This window comes from Lutjanus erythropterus, chromosome 4, assembly GCF_056507025.1.
Source record: "Lutjanus erythropterus isolate fLutEry1 chromosome 4, fLutEry1.hap2, whole genome shotgun sequence".
NCBI classification, from domain to species: Eukaryota; Metazoa; Chordata; class Actinopteri; order Lutjaniformes; family Lutjanidae; genus Lutjanus; species Lutjanus erythropterus.
In genome coordinates this window covers 44,944,209-44,966,456 of record NC_139320.1, presented here as the reverse complement: position 1 = coordinate 44,966,456, position 22,248 = coordinate 44,944,209, and the positions used below count along the sequence as shown (strand labels likewise).

Sequence of the window (22,248 nt, the reverse complement as noted above, 5' to 3'; positions counted from 1 at the left end):
AATCTGAGTCCAATAATTCATTCTCAACTTGTGAAGACAACATTGACATATCATCACCTTTTGTGTTGATGCAGCAGACTTATTAGCTAACTGTTGCTGCGTATTCCTCAGCAGTCACCTCAGCATTATCATTCATATGGAGTCATGTCTGTGGTCTCATTTTCTTTTTAGCTCTGTTTTTGGTCTCCGCGGGTGTTAAGAGCTTTTTCACTGACAACAGCTCTCTGCAGCTGCTGGAAACGAGACCCAGACAAACCAAAGGAGTAAAGTTGTGAGTTTAAAAACAAAAACTAGCTGAAAGATGCCTCAAGAAACTTTCACATTTACTGTTACCAGCACATGCGCTAGGCTAGTTTATGTTAAAAAAAAGAAAAACAAATTGTGAAGATCATTAAAAGCTGTTGGTAGGAGACCTGTAACAGTGATATATACATACATACATAATGTTAGCAAAATGCTAGCTATAGACAGCTAATTTTGATTACTCGTTACGGAACTAGTTAGCTAGCGTTAAGCTAACTTAGGCATTTTTACAGGTCCTCCAGCAACATCTTTTAACCATCTTTAATATTTGGTTTTCTTAACAGACAAGTTAGCAAATAGCATAGAAAAACTACATTTTCTTTGTCTAAGTACAAGTACAAGTACAAGTACATTCTTCAGTCATAGATAAATAAAGGCATTGCATTTCTTGGACAGGCAGCTGTTTGGTGCTACAGCCACTCCGATGTGAAAGCAGTGATATATGAGTTATTTTTAGGGCGGGTTGGCTTTTAAGGAGTGTGTGCTGGAGAGAGAAAAGAGCAGCGAGAGACCTGAGAGGTGCAGTGACGCCTGACTCGGCATAAATTGTCACCTTTTGGAGCAACTCCGCATTCTGCTGCTGTTCAAAAGCCAGTACACCTCTTAATCCTCATGCACACACACACACACTCACACACACACACACACACACACACACACGCACACACACACACACACACACACACACACACACACACACACACAAATATGAATTGATAGCATGTGTCCTTGACGCATTGATCTGTTTGTCTGACTTAATGAAGCTGCCAGGATTCTCCAGAGAAAGAGCTGTTAGATTTTAGTTTACACTTATTAGCAGACAAACATCTTTTTAAACCAGACTTCATGACTAGAAAGATAAGGATAGTTTTTATGGAAAATGTTGACATTTAAAGGCACGGACATGAGACGTGCAGGTCCTGAAAAACAAACTAAAACATTGATTTTATAAGATAAAACAATCTTAATTTTGTTGATGTAAATGCAAGCAACGATTATAATGATGCGATAATGATAATATAAATGTATAATATAAATATGCTAATATATGACAATAATTTATGATAATAAATTAGTAGTAGATAGTACTGTTGGGGCTTGTATTCTTCCTCAGAATAACAAACAGGATGATGGTAATAATCATGTGAAGGAGAAAGAGGAAGAGGAGCATGGATGATGCATATTTAGAAACTCATTTTACAATAATAGGTTATACGGGGTGTCCTACAGAGGCCAACTGGGGCATTTGATCTGATTGGTTAGCTGGTAAATGAGCTGTGACAGCATTTTACTGTAATCTGACCTGATGGAGCGACTGCGTGATTTGAGTGGACGTCCAAACAGAAAGAGACGGGGGAACAGAAGTGAAGGAAAATAAGGAGGATGACAAGAATATGTTTGTTTGGTTGCTGGTACAACAAGACAAGGTGCGGGACAAAACGCGTTCATGTTTGCAAGTTAGATAAAAAGATAAGGCACAACCCTGAAACCCACAAAAATATAGAATGTAAATTTCTCTCTTTTGGATTAAATATTTTTTTTCTCAAAGAGGAACAAGGGACACGTGATTAGATGTGTTGCAGCAGATTAAAAATGCAATTTGGCTGGACTTTAATTATGCCTTATTGATCACTTGAGGAAAATGTGTCCTCTGCATTTGACCCGTTTCAAATACTTGGAGCGTTGCGCAGCATTCTCGCCATTCATCACGATTTTCCTGAGACTCCTGTTTTTCATTCGCCTCTCCAGGTTACTTTCTGGAGTCATAGTTATCCTTTATTTCTTATGACAAGTTTTCACAACTTTTTTTCTCCAACATTATGAGAAAATATTTCATTTGTCATTTCTAAAATATTCATTTTCTGTATTATTTCACTCAATTTTTTTCACTCAAAGTTGAGTTTTCAAGCTAATCAGTATTGGTTATAGGTAATCTGTTTGCAAGAAACAAAGTCTTTTTTTGAGATTTTTTGGGCCTAATTCAATGTTGGAAAAGTTTTAAGAACCACTAATCTGTTGTTGAGATAAATGTGAATCTTTGAGTTTAGAAACCCCCAGAACTTGCATTTATTTATTATTATTTTTTTTTAAGTAAACTCATTAAAGTGATAGTGACTTACGGTTAATGTTGCAATATTTTCAGTCAAAACCTTTTAATTTTCAGGAACCCAAATAATGACAAATAAGGTTCAGAGCTCACCGTGAACTAATTTTTAAATGTATTTTTTCAGTAACTAAAACTCAAAGATTTAAGTTTATCTGAAGAAGAAATATAAATTACTCACTTATCTCTCAGATTATAGATCAGCAAAGCTTTTTTAGTTTATTTCAAAACTTTGACTTGGGGTCAAAACTGAAAAATCAATTGGAGCCAGGTTCTTTGAAATTTTGAGTTGTCTCAGCTTTTTTTTTTTTTTTTTTTTTTTTTTTTACAGTGTACTCTTGACATCTCAAGGTTGACATGTATGTTTTGCAGTCACAGGAGTATTCTAATAACACTTTACTTTTTAACCCCCTCCTATTTAACATTCATAAGCAGTATATAAACAGTGAAGAAATAGTTTATAACACTCTATTTCACAGCTGTACGCATATGTACAGTAAGTGCTTATTGTAAGCATCATAAGCAGCGGCTGCAATAAACAGATAATGAGGCTAATATAGTAAAGCACAGTACTAATATAAAATATGTCTTTATAGTATAAGTTAAGTTAGAAATACCGCCGCCTACTTGAATAAAATTTAAAAAGCTTCTAATATCTGTGTAAGTTATGCTGTGTTGTAAACCGTTTATTCATTGTTTATATACTGCTTTTAAAAGCTATCCAGGGAGGGTTAAAGTAAAGTGTTACTAATATTCCCAATACCTAAAATGCATGTGTTATGATGTGGGAGGGAACTGACTCACCATGAGGAAGCCCACACAAACACAGCGAGAATGTACACACAATATTTTCATAAGCTTTTGGACTGCTCCCGTGAGACGACAGACTCTGTAGTGGCAAAGCACAGAGAGTTTTACAAACAGCCAACTGTTCAGCTGTGAAAATGAACTTATTTAGTGCCCCTAATTCTGAGCTGGCAGAGTGGAGTTTGGCTACAGCAACACAAAGCTACAAGTAGATTTTTTTTCTGTTAAACAAAACCCTATAATGAATAACAAGTGGTTGCATTTCCATAATGCAATCCGCATTTTTCAGACTTGTTACTGTAAACTGATCAATCCCTTACAGAGGAGATCTGTTGGTTATTTCCATGGTTTTTCAGAAATCAGACTCAAAATTTTAAGTTGTTCATAAGCGGATAATAGAACAGGTAGCTCCAACCAAGCAATCTGAATGGTCAACTAGATATTTAGAATGTGTTCAAATCAACATGAACATCAACTTCATTCAAAACATTACTCCACCCAGAGAGGGGAATGTTTTTATTCAAGAAAATAAATCATGAATCACAGTGGGTCTCTAGACTATGACTGACCTGCAGTAAACTAGGCTTCATTACATAGGAGTTCTACTGATGTGACTGATTGTTTTCCAGTTATTAGCCAGACCCTGGGGGATGACCCTAACCAGCGCCACAGCCGTGACTACATCACTGTCATGCTAATCCTGACGTTGCCTAATCGGGTTACTGTCTTCTTCTGTTACTCTATTCATCCCGAACCAAACAAATGCTGCATTTGTCAACGACAAAGCGCTTTTCTCGCTGTATTTTGTTAAGAGTCATTTGCTTGACAGATTAATCTTATAGCTCCATAAATTTACCTGCAGCAGGTGAATGCACACACTGCATTTTTATATCTAATTTGTTTATAACAGTGACAAGATCACATTAGACTCACACAGTTGGCTGACATGAATCACCCTCCACAGGCCTGAAAAATGAATCTATCCTTCTTATCCTGTCAGTTTACGTTCAGGCACAGGTTTCAGAGCCACAACTGATACTGATGCAACTGATGCTGGTTGAATAAATGTACATGTATACAGTGTAAACAAAGCCAGTAGATCATCTCATAATATGAGATTGTAATCTAAAACAGTGGTTCTCAACCTGGGGATTGGGACCCCAACAGGGGTCGTGAGATAATATCTGGGAGTCGACAGATGGTTTTCATGGAAGAAAAAAATGTATAAAAAAATAAAATATTGTTGCAAGCAGCATGGAATGAGACAGGAAGCCCCCTTAAAGGGACAGTTCACCCCCAAATCAAAAATACATATTTGTCCCCTGGCCTGTAGTGCTGTTTATCCATCGAGTTAATTTTGGTGTCAGTTGCAGAGTTTTGGAGGTATCTGCTATAAAGATGCCTGCCCTCTCTCCAATATACTGAGAGTAAATGACACTTGGCTTCTGGTGCTCGAAGCACCAAAAGATACATTTGAAAAATTCAAAACCAGTGTCTCTTTCCATCTTGATCTGGTTTCTCAAAAATAGTCCACAGATCTGGATGTGAGCAGTTTCATGTAGGAACTACTTTGTCTCTGCAGTAGAATCTAATGGAACTGCTTTCTTTCTACTAGAAAGAAAGTTCCAACATGAAACTGTTAACAACAAGGTCTGTGAATTATCTTGAGTCCCATTTTATTGGAGAGAAGGCAGACATCTCCAAAACACAATTTCTCATCTTCAAAAGTATACAAAATACAGCTGACAATCACCAACACAAACCTCCATGTTTTTAACAGTCTCAAACACTGAGAAAAAGCAACATTTGCATTTTGTAACATAAAATATTCATTTTTTATGTTATAACTACTCAATCCAGCACTTGGCATGATGGGAAATGAGGCCACATTAGACTGAGAAATGGCTTTTACATTACATCGTCTGTACTAGTGATATAATTTTCCTAAGAATAGATTTTATAGTGCGTTTGAGGGAGTCAAAGTAATGATGTTAAGAGCCACTCAGGCAGATGGAGGTACAGGGTGAGATGTGCGTCACCATCCTGATTATTCTGGGGGGGGTTCTCAAGACTTGAAAAGGTTGAGAACCACTGATCTAAGACAGAACATCTAAAACGCTTCTGTATCTCAGTAGGCATGAGAGACAACCATGCGAGAGAGGAAGTAAAATAGACTGGTTGAAGGCAACATGATTAACAACATGTCTTTTTCTAAATGTGTTGTCCTTGATACGTGTGTGTGTGTGTGTGTGTGTGTGTGTGTGTGTGTGTGAATGAAGAAAAGAGAGGGAGGTATTCATTGGTGTTTGGCCTTGGAGCCAAGTTGGAGAACATGTTTACCTACCAGAGGGAGGTCGACAGGGCACACTTGAATCAGATGGAATCATGTGTGAGAACGTGTGCTCTCACACACGTGCAAGAATGTGCGTTTGTCTATTTCGTTGCTGTACGAGTGTGTTTCCGCGTACGTGGGTGGGCTTTGGGAGTGACGTCCTTGATTCTTCAAGTGACATGTCAGTGTGTGAGTGTGGGAAGTGCGTTTGTGGCAGTGTGAATGTGTGTGTGTGTACGTGTATCGCCTGTGCGTGCAGTTGTATCGTGTGTGTGTGTGTGTGTGTGTTGGTATGCAACAGGCGAATCATTCTATAGCGGCTCATGTATCATCTATGATAGCCAACAGATTGCCTCCCCAATCCTCTGTGTGAAAGATTAATGGCATGCTGTTACTCTTTCTCTCTCTCTTGCTCTCTCTCTCTCTCTCTCTCTCTCTCTCTCTCTCACACACACACACACACACACACACACACTTCCGAGCTACAGTTTCTTTTCATCCAATGCATCGGAATTTTCTTGCCTAACATAAGGAAATTGTAATTCTAGCCTGCGTGTGAATGTATATTTGATCTTGCATGCGTGTTATTTTCATTTTTATAAGGACTAATGGAAGAAAAAGATGTTTCCAGTAGTTCAATCATCAAGCTATTTCGTCTTTGGTTGCTTAGAAGTATGACAGTTATCACAACCATCTGGGCAGAAAAAAAAAACTCTTAATGCAATTGCCATAACAACAGCACACAAGTAGCACACACATATAAGCACTGAAGTAGACTGATGCCGACACAAACCACTGATGCCAGATATACTGTACAAACTGAGCCAGTGCTGGATAATTGTTGACCATAAGTATTATGTATGAGTCTTTGAGTTGTTGTGTACATACAGTTGGTGTACTTGTGTTGTTGAATTTGATGGCACTCTGAATAATTTAGCTTTTAGCTGGATCCTAAAGCATTTTCTGAAGTGCATCTTAAAACAACAGTCAGTCGCCCATATGGACCGTGAAACAGTTCTTGCCTGCTGTAATTGTTCCTCCTGTTAGTTCTGGCCTCAACAGTCCAATTAAGTGGATATTTTCCAAACTTACTGTCTTTTTAATACAAAATTCCTTCTTTATGTTTCTGCAGACAGTGTTTGTGTGCAGAGCTGTAGAGGAACAACAGAAACATAAAAAGGAAGCAAAGTCAGAACTAAAAAGCCCAATTCTGGAAGATTCACACCTGATTTTTCTCACACAGACTTTTGAGTGAACATGCTCATATGTCATGGATGGAAGCATGACATATGAGCATGAGATGCTTCCATCTCACATAAGGAAGCAGTTCTTGGTCTTTGAGACAAATGCTGCACTTTACACACTTGACAACGTCTTCCCTCTGGATCCTTCACCCCTGCATCATTGTTGAATGAAGAACATACTGTGACTTATCATCTCCAGGTCTCCCAGAGGCCTGGTGGTCTGACCTGTACTGGAGCCAGCTGTCCGTGGCGGCCAGATCAAAGAAATGCAGGACGGTGAAAAAAGTTCACTTCTTCGTGTGACTTGACCTCATAGGCTGATCATGTGGTCACACAAATCAAAAACTGTTCTGCATCACCCTGCACTCAGTTTCCTGAAGTAAGTCCTGCTGTCCCCCACAAAGGACATGGGTTAAAATGTCTATTTTTAAAGGTTTAAAACTGAGTTAAACGTATAAAATCACAATACAATATAGTTAAGATTCTCATACACAAAAACAACATCCTTACGGAAATGCACATAAAATATATTTATAAATCCGATCGTTTAACTCCTTGACGTTGAAATTCCTGCCATTTTGAAATAACAGAAGATGTGCTCTGTTGGGCACACACACGTTTCACGTCACTGGAAAGCTCAGGATGTGCTTTCCAGAGGAATTTAGTACTCAAAAAAAAACTTGATGCACGGTGGTCTTGTTACCGTTTTTTGTTGTTTTTGCCTCATTACATCTTGTTACATCTTTTACGTCTGTTTGCGTTGTTACATCTGTCATGTTCCCCTCACGTGCACTAAAACTAAAGTTACTGGCCTGTTTTGAAAAAATGTAAGGAGGAGTTAAAATATAGGGAGTAAAAGTAAAAAGTTGTCAGGAAAATGAACACTCAAGGTAAAGTACAGATACCTGAAAACTCTACTTATGTACAGTAACTAAGTATTTTTTTGAAGTTACTTTCCACCTCTGGGAAATTGTGAAGCTCTCCATTAACAACTCATTTTTCTGATATAATACCACACATGATTTGTAAATGAACAAAACACAAAAATGATACATGACAGAAGTTAACTGGCAGAAACATTATGAAATCAGATTTTCAAACTACTTTGGACACACCACATATCACGGCAGACATGCGTGCCATTTGATTATGCAAATGTGGAGCTTGTTAAAAACTAATTTCCTTGTTTGTTAAGACATGCCGACAGGGGAAAATCCAATATTTTCTGCTGTTATCCGATCAAAACAAACAAGACATGTTTGATGAAGTGATGGTGACACACATGCTAACAAACGTGGAGTATGACAGTTAGTAGTGCGTGTGATGTTTTGAGAAAGTGAAGTATGAATGTCTGATGCGCAATAAATGACAGAAAGCGAGTTAAAAGTGCAGATGGAAATGCAGATAAATATCCTTTTCTTCTTCTTGTTGTCTTTTATCTCTTTTATCTTTTCTCGTTACAGGTGTGAAATAAAGTGGATCAACTGACTGATTGAAAGGAGCAGAAAGACTCCACAGCAGATGGAGGCAGAATAAAGGGCGTGAAGGCAAACAGACACACATGAAAGCAAATCAGATTAATAGATTAAAGATTAGGTGCAGCAGGCAGATAATGGAAGGCATAATGAAATAAAATAATAACAGGGATCATGAAAGTGAAGCAGGGAAGATATGAGACACCCAGAGAGAGAGAGAGAGATTATTCACAAGATTTATAAAAACTATTAAACTCATGAACACTGCAGTCAGTCAGTAGGTGTGAACGGCTTCTAATCAGTGACCTTGAGCCTGATCATTAGTCAGTGAGTCTCGGTGCTGCGCTGTAGTTAGTTAGTCAAACCATTAGCCGGATCTGTTGCTACCATTAACTTTTCAACACACCCACGGCCATTTACTCAATACTTACACATGGCGCTCACAAACACACACACACGTGCACACACTGGAAGCCAGGAGTGCCCTCACCCAGCAGCGCACACCAACACACACACACACACACACACACACACACACACACACACACACACACACACACACACACACACACACACAGTGAAGAGAGCTGTAATTTCAGATGTTTATTGACAGAGACAGATCCAATCCCCCTGAGATGTCCACTGGTGATCAGTTTACCTCCCCTTCTTTCTCTCCTGCACTTGCTCTTTCTCCATGTGTCACTTTTTGGCCATTTATTCATTTCCGCTTTAAAAAACAAACCAAAAAAACCATTCTGGTCCCATCACCGAACTGTCCGTCACCATTTTTGCGCGGTGACCAGGCCGATTGTCGATGCTACCAACCCCAAAAAAACCTGGGCTGAGAGATGACAGGTGTGTGGCGCAAATGGCATTTCAAGGTCACTCTGACGACGCACGTGTGTGTGTGAACGCTTTTGTATCTGCTGCCAGCCATTACCTTCTGTTTGATCAGAAAGGTGAAGGGAACACAAGTTGGTGTGTTTGCAAAGGACAGAGAGAAAAGTCAAATGTTTTCTATCATGAGCGTGCAGCCATGCAACTACATGTGTGCTTGTAGTTTCTAGCTATGAAAATGTAGATAGATAAATAGATAGATAGATGGATAGATGGATAGATGGACGGATGGACGGATGGACGGATAGACGGATAGACGGACGGACGAACGGACAGACGGACAGACGGATAGCTAGATAGATAGATAGATAGATAGATAGATAGATAGATAGATAGATAGAGGGGAGAAATAAAAAAAGTGTGGAGAGTTGAATAGGAGTGTGTGTTATACTCTGTCTCCCAGACTGCAGAGATGACTGCAGCAGGAAGAGAGGGACCCACACTGAATACCAATGGACCTACTATGGCAGCTCAATACACAATACACAACACACACAGTCTCAAACACACACACACACACACACACACACTCACACACTCACACCCCTACACTGTGTATAAAGTCAAAAATCAGTGTGTAAGAGAAGGAGCAGTTGGTGAAAGGTGCTCATAAAGGTTGGAAGACGACATATAAAACAGGACAGAAAGGATGTTTGCTCTAGTAAGAAAAGCACAAACACTGCTACACTGTAAACAGCCAACCAGGCATTTATTTGCAAAAACAGATCTCTGTTTTGATTTATTTTCCTCAATCATGCGCTTTTGTGCACTCCAGATTTTTTCGATAAGATATCTCAATTTTTTCAATTTTCCTATTGAACTTTCCAATTTTCCTTCCTCTAGCCTGTAAGAAAATCTCTCCCTGCAGAAGCTGCGTCCTTCCCTTTATTTCTAGCTCCTCAGTAAATGTCAACATCAATACTATGATCCCTACAAGTGGCTGGATGGATATCATGGATAAAACCAAAACAAGCTCCACGTAGTGCAGGCAGACGTATGGAAGAAGGAAAAAGTAGTGGCTGTGTGACGGAAAATGGTGCTGCTTTCTTCTCTGGATTTAGGTTAAAGAAAGTAGATGGTATCGGTCAACTGGTATATATATATATATATATATATATATATGTATGCAGTGTTGAGAGTTTTCTTAAAGGAACAGTTCTCTGGTGCTATAGTAAGCAGTTTCATGTAAGAACTACTTTGTCACTAGCAGAAATAAAGTAGTTCTACTGCAGAAAGAAAGTAATTCCTACATGAAACTGCTCACAACGAGGTCTGTGGATTATCTTGAGGAACCAGGTCATGATTTTTGAGAGACAGTTTTGAATTTTTCAAATGTATTTTTTTTTTGTGCTTTGAGCACCACAAGCTGAGTTACATTTAATTTCCATTATATTGGAGAGACGGCAGACATCTTTATGGCTGAGTTCTCCGCAAGTCTGCAAATCACAAAAAAAAAAAAAAAATCTAGATGTAAAAATAACACTTCAGGTCAAGGGGAAAATATTTATTTTTTTTTATTTTGGGGTGAACTGTTCCTTTAAAGGGAAGGGATAGTTCAGCTTTCAAGTTTTTGTTGTATCATGACATTTTGCCTGGCAATATCGTAACATTATACAGATGCAAAGTATCTTTTATTATATAAATTATAGGGGTGTCCCGATCCGATATTGATATCGGATATCGGTCCGATATCAGCCAAAAAACAAGTATCGGATTTTATCGGACTGCATCTAAAATCTCCGATATAAGCGCTCTGATAATCAGTTCATTTTCCGCTCCAGCACTTCTTTCCATAGGTGACTCTGGTTGGTGACTATTGTTCTCTGTTTGAGTAACATCACTTGATCAAGCCTTTTCTAACATTCCACACTACAAAATAAGTAATAAAAGTAAGTATGATTCGTGCTGATATCATATCGGATCAATATCGGTATCGGCAAGTACTCAAGGCTGCAATATCGGTATCGTATCGGAAGTGAAAAAGTTGTATCGGGACATCCCTAATAAATTATTTGTATTGTAATGAATATTAGACTTTTTGGTACTAGAATTATAAAATCAACAGCTTTTCTCAGTCCACTAGATGGTGCTGAGGTTTTTCTGCTGAGGTCACTATCAGCTGCATTGGCAGGTTTTTATGACAGAATTGATTTGTTTGTCTGCTCAACTGAAGTGAGATGAACAGACTTAAAACTTTATCTACTGTGATAATATATTATGTGGCCTCTTGTGATTCCCATTCCCATTTTTTGAATAGCTCTTGTATGAGGTACTTATGAATAGTCAGTGTATTACCTACAGTATGGCGGTCAACACGGCCCCAGTTTAGAGAAGCAGAGAGGAGCACCGGTGTGTAACTACAGTATCTCTGGCAGGGTTGGCCGATTAGATGAATCCATCGCCTATCGACGCTGGGCTGAATCCATTGCCAGTTGTTTTTTTGTTTTTTTTGTTTTTGGCTGATTGTTGGGACGATATTTGTCATTTTGTTTTGCTAATGTAATGGTCTGCAGAGTGACGGCAGCTGCTGGGCTGTCATCCAGGGGCGCAGTATACACCCATTCATCGGACCATGAGTGCACAGAGTTGGGTGAGGAGTGAGAGATAAACAGCCTGCAGAGTCAGACTCTTTGCACTCTTTTCACGCGGTGAATTGAGGATTTATTTCGACCAAACCAGAGTTGGTGGTTGTTGGGAGAGTAGACAGACTAAAACAGACTGTTGGCGTGAGTTTTACATGTTGTTGTGGTTATTCTCTGTTTAAAAAGAAAAATAGGTGTAAGAATACTGAATTTCTTGACACTTTGAATTTATTTTGTTTATTGGAAGTAGTGAACGCACACAGCTTATGTGACATAGTGAGTACGCTGCTTACGCACATCTCTCAGTCGAGAGATGAGAAGATGGGAGGAGGTGGGAGGGGGTACGAAGATATCGTCAATCGCCAATGGATGGGCTGATGATGGTCAGCTGGAAAATTTTCACAGCCCAAATCTCTGCACATACCTTTTAAAACACTAAAATCAAGCAATAACACAAACAAACCAATCAACTGAAGCAGCAAAAGATTAGCAAGTCCTGTGTTCTGTGAGTTAAAATTATTGGTTTTCCCAAAGGAGTCCGGTGGCCTTGGAGAGAGAGCAATATTTGGCTCATATAATGTTTGTTTTCCTGTAGGAAAAGGCTGTCTGCTGGCAAGGTAAGTAGAGTGTACACTTAAAGTGATACAGACTTTTTTAGGTAGACCTTTTTTTTTCTGTGGCTAGCAGTTCAGTGCTTAGCTTCACATGTTGGTATTCCTCCTGCTTCTCCGAAATGGGGTTGTGCCAACTGCCACCTCCTGTGATACACTCACTATGGATATGTAAAAGACAGCTCAAAAATCTGAACTGTCCCTTTAAGTCCATTTTCAGATACTTATTTTCGGATACTTCCAGATAAGGAGTTGTAAATGGCATTTATAACAGCAAGTCTATAAAGACTAAAGCTAGTTGTGATTAATTTGTAACTTGAATGTTTCACTACATTCAAACTCATAATCAGTTCAGTTGTTCATTTTGTGTCATGACACGCTTACTTTTACCATCAACTGCATTCAATTCTTCACCGTTTTGTAAAGTACTTTTGAGGAATTTACTTGATCATCGACGCATGCAGAAACTAAAGCTCCATTAGCCCAGATTTTTCTGTGTGAAATTACACCTGTCTCACTGGCCTACATCAACGCATCACACAAAACAGTGCAATGCTCCGTAATTGAGACCCTGTGGATTTGAATCGAGTAAGTAGCTCACTGTGTTGTTTGCAGACATTGCTATGCAGCTCATAGAGGGAAGATAAAGGTGAAGTGAACATGTCATCCTGTATCCTTAATGCAGTGATAAAAGTAAATGTTACATGTTGTATATTTCAGTCAAAAGGATGTGTGAAGGAGTTGCGCGGGCAGCGGGGATACATCTTGTCTTTGTTGTGGCTATAGCACATTTCTGCTGTCAGTAGTGACTGAAGTCAACATTACGACTTTGTCTGCCTGCAAAGGTGAACAAGGGAATGGGAGATTAAAGGACATTCACTGAGGGGATAGAAAAATCATATGAGCTACTGCAGCGGACAGTGTCACAGTGGATGCTCAAGGCTTTATGGCTGAAAGCCTGATCTGTAGCATTATTTCATTTGTAATGAACAAGTTTACTTTTCGCTTCATGTTTTTGTATCTCTTCTTGCATAATCATAAATTGCGTCATTACTAACTATGAGAATAAAAGATGTAGTAAATGTTTGACGTCTAAGCACATCAGTCAGACCTCGTCACTCCCTGCAGCGTAAACTTAAGCCCACACGTAGAGGGATTAGGGAGTGACTCACTACAATCAGCAGCTACAGGTGAATGCAGGGGCGGAGGTGAGGCTGATTTAATGCTAAACGTAAGCATGATGATGATCATGATGATGATGATGATGATGCAGTGATCCTCGCAGTGAGCGGTGTAGCAGTCGCAGCTTATGCAGAACAAAAGAGTGAGCAGAGCATGACGGATTAAATAGATGAGTGTGCAGGGTTTGCGTTGCAAAGAGTGGAGTGTGTACTATGTGAGAGTAGCAGCACGGCTCGACTGTAGCGATGCTTCACTCCATTTGTGTTTATGTTCACGCCAGCACCATTGAGAGACACTGACAAGTGTTCGGGTAGGATGTTTTAGACATGTAAATTGAAATAATGACAATGAGAACCCAGAATCAAAAATACAAATTTTTCTTTCTGCAGAAAGAAGAAATAATTTAGATCTGGTGGATTCTACTGCAAAAAGACAGTAGTTCCTACAAGAAACTGCTTATAACAATGTTTGTGGATTGTCTTGATTCCTGGTAAGAGACACTGGTGTTGAACAAGCACAAGCTGAGTGGCCACTATATTTGAGACATCTCTACGGCTGATATCTCTACAACTCCAAAACTATCTGGATGGATGAATAGCACTACAGGTCAGAGGAAATATATGTATTTTTGGTTTTAGCTCTTCCTTTAATACCTATGTATGCTTTAAACAAATTAATTTTAAATTGTCTCAAAGCGTTTGAAGCCCTCTCCCTCACACCTCCCCAACATCATAAACGAGGACACTGCATCTGACAACTTTTGTAACTTTCAAAACTGACAATCCAGCTGTAATTCATTGCATTTTGTCACTACAATGTTGTCAAATGGCATCTTCTGGAAACTTGCTCCATTCAAGCATAATAAGCCATTCACTGTATGTTGCTGCTCGATGCTGCTCGATGCTACCACCATCGAGGCCGGAGCGTAATTAAACCTGCAACTAGAGCGCAAATCAGGCAACAGATGGTGAAGAATCTTCTGCAATGCCATCACAACTGCCAGATGCATACAACAGCAATTTGCAAAGTTTTTAATGAAGTGTTTTTGTATAGTATAGTCTCAGTTTCCTTTGAGATGCAAAGAATAGTGTAATAGGATTGTAACTGAGCATCCAGGGCTCATATAACTGTATAAACTTTATAAAAATTAATAAACGGGACGATGAGTCCAAACTTCTCCATTTAACATTGTTATTCATCTAGAACTTTTTGGAATATATTTAAAACATTATAAGTACTGAATAATTTACATTTGATATTGCCTATTCATAGGTCGGAGCTTGTATGTTCAATTTCTCACACTGATAACAAAATAAATTTCATTAAAGTTGGTTTGCAATTAATTGAGTTACAGTCAATTTCATACTGAAGTCTGCATCTCTCATTTTGCTTACTTGCAGACCTTGAATACTTGGATAGTGAAGCAGTGAAGCTAACAAAATGTGGTTTGATTCATCTCTTATCTTTCCTTACTTGAGTGGTTGACAACACGTCAGGTATGGAATTAATATGCAAATTCTCTGGTTTAAAATGAAGCAAAGTTTTCTCTGGATGTGGCCTGCAACAGACAAGGGAAGCCTTGTTTTAGCCTCGCAGTTGTTGATGACTTACAGCCCTTACAGGCTGGTTAAGAGGAGCGAGGAGTCAGCACTAAGTATGAAACAGAGAAGTCAATAAAACAGTTTGGGTGCAAGCTTGCTCTGAACCCAGCAGCAAGTGCAGCTCAAACCAGTTTGAGTCTGAAAGGGTGAAGATAATAACGACTGATTTCTTGGGCCACTTGGGGGCAGCAGAAACAAGTTGTGAACACTGACACATGACCGCCTTTAAAGTTGATATGGTGAATGCAATGACCATAATTATCATTAATTTGGAGTCGTGTTTGTGACATAAATCCCATATTCATTCTCTGTCTAGCTCTATTTTTGGTCACCACTAGCTCCTGAGGGAAATATCTGTCTCTCTAGCTGCTAAATGCTACGCTATGTTCACCAGCTAGTCGATAAGTGTGTCTCTCTGCTGTTCGGTGCTGAGCAGGTCCTTGTATGTCCTCATATTGTCAATATTCCAATTAAGAGCTGCTCCAAAGCTCTTTTCTGAGCACATCAGGGGGTGGCATACCCCGATCCAAATCAGCAGCATGCTTCCATCAGTTTTCTCCTTCATCATCCTGGGAGCAGAGCCACACCACTAAATACAGCTGTCGCACCAGTTGTCACACTATGGCTTATATCATGAGACTGACATTGTGATAAATTAGACATCATGTTGAATTTGAACGATTAATTATTTTTGTATGGGCTGCTGGGTTTATGAGATACACATCACAAAATTTTGACTGGGAGAGGAGGAGAAAAGAAAAAAGAAAAAAAAAACAAACAAACAAAAAATCTAATTACAATGAAAGGATCCTGTTGATAATTCTGTCTACAATTTGATTACTTGTTTTGTCTATAAAATGTTAGAACATGGAATAAATATCCATCAGTGTTTCCAAAGAGAGAAACTGGGCTCAGAAAACTTTACTGACTTTTTTTTTACTCAAAGCAGCCCATCAATTGTTGAAGTAGTTGGCAGCCAATTCAATTGTTAGCAACCAATCAATCTGAATCCCTTAATTTAATTTATGGTCTAAGGTTGAACGAGTTGCCCCCCCCCACCCTCTCTTACCAAGACTTAAGGAAACTCGGGCAGGCTGCAGGAACGCAACGATAAATCCTCCACTGAGAGTTGATCAGCTGTTTATAACTCTTAATTGTCTGTAAATATAAAGTTAAGCATGTTTTCGGAAAACAAAAGCCCACTGATTTGAAAATAAACACTCTGGAGTTTGAGTTCAGTGACTGTCTGCCTTTTGCCTGCCAGACTCCATTAATATTTTGCTCAATTTAACCAGTATAAACATTTACACCCTCTACAAGATTATTAATGATCTCTTACAACTCAATAAACAGACACTTACTTATTTGGTGAACATTCGGCATTAATTTGACTCTAATTAACGTGAGATGGCCAAACTAAAACATTTCAGTCTTTCAAAAGAGGACAATTATGATTAATTAGAGTAAATATATTACAGTTTCTTCTTTAAGTTTGCATTAAAAGTCCTCTCTTATGTTCTCTCTCAAGTCCAGCAAATGAAATGAAATGAAGGAGAATAAGAAAAAGAAAATAAGTGGCAGATTTGACAATATAAGAATATAATCTGGTATTTAGGCCTGTGGTAATCTTGGCTTGTAGAGGAGTTGTGCTGTGTGGAGGTGACAGGCAAAGGTGATTTATATGACGAACACCGTCTTCACGTTAAGTATCACATTATTGCTATGACAGCTGTAGCTTATGCAGGAACATCGATAACAAGTCTCGCAAGTGATGGAGAGGTCTGCATGTGTGTGTTGGATTGTTGTGAAACTGCACAGCGGGTGTTTTTTTTTTTTCTGCATGTGTGTGTAAGCAATGTCAGTGTGTGAAGTGTCTGATCCTGTGTGTGTGCGTGCAGCTGGTGAGTGTTTTTTTTTTTTTTCATTTTGTGTGTTGGAGCTAGAATTGGCCTGTCAGTCACAGTAAAGAGAGGAGGAGTAGGAGACGACAGGTGTCGGGAAGCGGGGGAGAGAGGAAAAGAGAGAGCGTGAAAGAGATGGATGAAAGAGCCAAAGAGAAGGGCAGAGGAGCAAAAGAGGAGGAGGAAGAAAGTGAAGTTTGGGCAGCCGATGTAGAACTTTTGTTCTTTTCCCAAAAGTGAAATGCTAATGAGAATGCACAAGAAACGTTTGAGAGATAGTCGGTTTAAAAGCAGGTTTAGAAGCAGCAGAAAAAGTCCTTGAGATGAACAAATCGTTGTCAAAGATTATATGTATGTCAGTGATATCTGGTTTTAGAGCCTGGACATGAATTAATGTTCATACTGAAAAGGGACTCTTGTAGTTAAATAAATTAACACCCGTTTCATATATCCATAATACTGAACATTTAAACAAACGAATGCCTACAAGATAAACCCCATTTCCTGGAAAAAATCTTCTGCTGCACAGCCCGTCATATGTTTTAGAGTTAAACCTGTTAGCATATAAGAGAGCAGTAACAACACTTTGTTTGGAAGAAATAAAAAGGTAAAGCTTACAAAAGGAACTTACATATTTTGTTGATTTTGGAGACCCCTGTGGACAAAAGCGGTAATGTTTCCACTGTAATAACCACAAAATATTATGTCAAAAATAAAATTAACTACGACCCCAATTCCAAAAATAAGGTGGGAAGCTGTGTAAGAATGAAATAAAAGCAGAATGCAATGATATGCAAATAACTTTTTCACCTATACTCAATTGCATACAGTACAAAGACAAGACATTTAATGTTCAAAGTGATTCACTTTGTTGTTTTTTGTGAATACACACTTCTTACAAATTTAATGCCTGCAACACGTTCCAAAAAAGATGTGACAGGACTGTGTTTACCTCTGTGATACATCACCCAATTCTTGCTTGATATTCCACTTCAAGTGCTCAACAGTCTGGGGTTTCCTTTTTTGTATTTTATTATAATGCACCACACATTTTTAATAGGAGAAGAGTCTGTTGTAACACCTGAAAACTAAATTTCCTGTCAGAATATGTTGCTCCAAAACCTGTACGTACCTTTCAGCATTAATGGTGCCTTCAAAGATGCAGCGTTAGCCATTCCATGGGCAAAATCAATCGAAAAGAATTTGCAAAAAATTGTCTTCTCTTCTTATTTATGTTTTACACAGCATCTGAACTTTTTTTGGAACTGGTGTTTGTAAATAAAAATATCCCCCTGCTTCTTTTTAAGTGGCTAATGTGTTACTCGCTGTAACTTTGCCTGGGAAATCTGATTTCAATGAGACTCAACCGGTGGCAGGTATTAAAAACAGCTGTATAAAAAGCCTCTCTTCTCTCTGATGGTCTTGTTAGCTCATGTAGGTCAGATAGAGGCATCAGTAATTTATTGAGACAGTTTCCTAAACAGCTAAAAATGCCTTGTAGTAGCTTTACAAAATGTAGGAAGCTGTGCGTGAGTGTGCTGATCATTATAAAATGTTGAACCATTATGTGCTTAACATCACATTAATAACTGCTTCTCACTAAAGTCAAGACAAACAACAATCTGGCACATTACCATGTTGGGTTGGCCTTATACAGTGAAAACTCATGCAACTCTAGGTCGCAAAACTCCACTTGTGAGAGACTAGTTTCATGAAACGGCCAATCACAGTCCTGATAGCATGGCAGGCGATGACATGAACCTAACATGACGTATCATTTCAGTTGTTTTTATCTGATTGATTTCGCCAAAATGAACAAAACAATAAAACAGAAGATGGTCTCAGAGGAAAGTAGATTATCATTGTTCATTGATCACATTGCTGTTACTGTAGCAGGTGAGCTAGCGTAGTCATAGCTATGCTTTTCCAGAGGCTCGCTGGAGCAAACCCCTCGAATAAAGGGTGAAATGATCTGTTGGTCTCACTTTTGAGGAGCCAGTAAGTCTTTTTTCCCTCTGTCATATCAGTAAGCATTACCGCACCAGTAGTTCTCTTCATGTTCTCCGGGACAGTCATTACGAAACAAAGTAGTCAGCCATAGATACAGAATCTACCAGGTCTTATTATCCCGTCAAGCACATACAGACATTTTGCTTAAGTCGTCACACCTTTCCTTCTTTCAGCTCCTCGTCTATCACTCTTTTCTGTGCACTGCTCCTTCTCTCCTTAGATTTGCTCCCTAAAGGTCTTGAGGATGATGGCCATGAATATTTCACTAAACTGCATTCTCAGGTTATCAATAATAAAATGCCATATTCTTATAAATATTCTAAAAATACAGCCGGACTGCCTCTTCAGTGGTGCATTAAAGATTCATACACATCCAGCAAACTGCTAAATCTCCCACCATTGCATGGACATGACCGCTCGACTATGTGCAGGTGTATTCTTCTCACTTTTGTGTTTTTTTTTTTTGTGCATGTTTGTGTGTATTTCTTGCACATCTTAAACGACTGTAACACGCTGTCTTGGGGAAGCAGTCCAGTTCAGTGAAAGCCAGAATAAGTGCTAAGAGAGGTGATTCACATTGTCAACAGTCTGAATCATCACAGCCAAATACTACAGCGCTCGAACATTACAGCCAGTTAAACAGACACGCACACGCTGTGCCCAGACACACACTCTTATGAACACATCCTGTATACAGACTGGAATACTATCTCTTGCTTTCTCAGCCTGACACACACACACACACCTGCACAAATGCACTCTGTTTGTCTCTCACACACCCTCCCTCACCGTGGCGAGATGTCGCAGCCCTGTTGCATGAATGCTCCGAGCGAGAACCACAGGGAGTTGAAGATGCCGAATTCGTTGGGAGGTTGGTCAGTGGGGCCGAGCTCTGTCGTGCCCTCCTCTGGCTCCTCTGCGTGCCACTCATAAGGGCTGAAGCGGCTCACCTGAGAAAGGAATGGAAAAATAAGTGTTGTAGGTTATTTAGAGGTCTATGGAGGAGGAGTGCAGGTGCAGCAAGACAATAAGTAAACATGCATTTAGAGTCTTATTCTGTGCTACCTAACCATAAGATTATAAGGGATTTATAAATGGTTATTGATAAGCCTAGGTTTCAACACTCATTCATCCCAAAACTCTAAAGACTCCTCAAACTGTAACAGCCCTGCAATCCAACTCAAGTGCAGACTTCTAGTTTTGAACAATCACTCACCAAAAACAACACAACGCTGACTCCGATGTAGGCGAACACTATGCACATCCAGATCTCATAGGCCAGCGGGTCCAGGAAAGAGAAAACACCTGGTTTGGACTTCTGGGGCTTCTTGATCATGATGGAGATTCCTAGAGACATGAAGGGCTTCGAGAAGTCGATCACCTCTTCCCTCACCAGGGTGATGGTGAGCGGGGCCACGGCAATTTCTGCTTTCTGGGGGAGAAAAGTGCGGGTTACATTCAGCCACATGGTTCATCTGCAGCAACATCATGTAAAACAGGTGGGTGACGGCGAGCGGAAACTGTTCGTGAACTCGTTTGTCTGCAGAAAGGGAAAATCTGAGGACAAAGATAAAGGAGGGAGGAATAAAAATTGAAACACAAGGGGCTGGTGAGGTAAAGGATCAGTGGAGTTTGAAGCAGGAGGAACATAAGGAAGGGCATGAAGGAAATAAGTGAGGCAAGAAGACGGAACTGCTACAGCGGGGGAGAAGAAGAAGAAGGTTTGAAAGAGACAGAGGAGGTAGAGGGAAAACCAGCAGAATGACAGAGAGGTAATTCATACGTGGGCATGAAAGTGACACTGCTGGAATATAAATTAGTCTGCAAGGTCTCTCTCTCACACACACAAGCACAATCTGTAGAAGAGTCAAAAACATCATTCATTCAGCACACTGACTATCTGTTTCTGAGTAGCGGCGTGTGTCTAAACAACGTCTGCAGTCTTAACTGAAGACGAAGCTACAATAACAGCATATCAAATGACAAGTGTTCCTTTGCTACAAGGAGTGAGGATGTTACAATGCGAGGAGAATAAACAGCAAAGGGAAGACAAGGAAGCGAGAAGCGATATGGAAAGAAAACAGAGGAGGAGAGGGCAGAGGAATATCAAAAACCCACAGAAAGAGAGAAGCAATAAATTGGAGACAGAAAGCCGGAGACAAAAGTACACGACATGAAAGAAAAGGAGAAGAAAGCCACAAAGATAAACAGAGAGTAAAGGATGCGTGGATATAAAACAAAGCAGGACAAAGTGCTGAAATCTTACAAACGTGTTTTGTCTGCGTGGCGCAGGCGTCATCAGAAAAGACTGCGAGTGTTTGGAACAAATCAAACCCGATTAGTCAATGCAGCCGTTCTGCTGCTGTCACCTCCCACTATACGCATCCCAGAGGCTAATTAATTCTGTCGCCGTTCCGCAGCGACGTCTCCACTCTCACTCTTCCGCAAAGTGACGACTGACATTGTCTTCTGCATGTTGATAAAGTTTGCGTTGGGAACGGGCAATGTGAAATCTCAGACCGTGCACGGGCGTCAGTGGAGTAATTAGCCCGCGTGGCAAAATTCTCAAGAAATAAGTGAAGCCTTCAGACACAGCATGTCTGCAGGACACTCACACGGAGGAGACGCAGTGCTCCCGAGCTCCACAGGAGCTATTTTGAGCTTTTCTTGAGCTATTTGCGTGATGGCCTCTGGTGGGGTCACAATGGCAGGAGTGCATAGAATGCAATGTAATAACCCTGCAGTATATACTGTATCATCTGTATAGGAAGATTAAAATGTTCATGTAAGGTTGAGGCTGTGCCAGAGAAGTGTTGATTCAACACAATTTTTCTGTGGACATAATTTGTCATGTTGTTGTACTGGACTGCGTGATATTAAATTGTTGAACCAAGGGCGCCAAATTTATCCCATGAGTGAGGGGGCCAAAAAGTGTGTGGAAAAAGTGCTGCCAGATGGAAAATACAGCGAAATCGTGCCGCAGCTTTAAAGGCACAGTTCACCCGAGAATGAAAAAAAAACAAAACATGTTTTTCCTCTGGTCTGTAGTGCTATTTATACATCTAGATTGTTTGGTGTGAGTTGTCAAGTTTTGGAGATATTGGCCTGAAACGTCTGCCTTCTCTCCAATATAACTGGACTAAATGGCACTTTTTCGCTATGGTAGAATAAACTGTCTTTCTACCAGAAAGAAAGTAGT

The 22,248-nt window shown here is 39.7% G+C and overlaps 1 protein-coding gene across 4 annotated transcripts in view; it reads right to left on the bottom strand.

Moving 5' to 3' along the window:
• Positions 1 to 22,248, bottom strand: part of gria4a (glutamate receptor, ionotropic, AMPA 4a) — a 172,150-nt gene that overhangs the window by 30,831 nt on the left and 119,071 nt on the right. For all 4 annotated transcript variants that reach the window (XM_084718109.1, XM_084718110.1, XM_084718111.1 and 1 more), the window contains exons 12-13: positions 20,266 to 20,481; positions 19,839 to 19,999 (exon numbers count right to left, since the gene is read on the bottom strand). In XM_084718109.1, the coding sequence (XP_084574235.1) occupies positions 19,839 to 19,999; positions 20,266 to 20,481 (377 nt within the window). The remainder of the gene's footprint in view (positions 1 to 19,838; positions 20,000 to 20,265; positions 20,482 to 22,248) is intronic.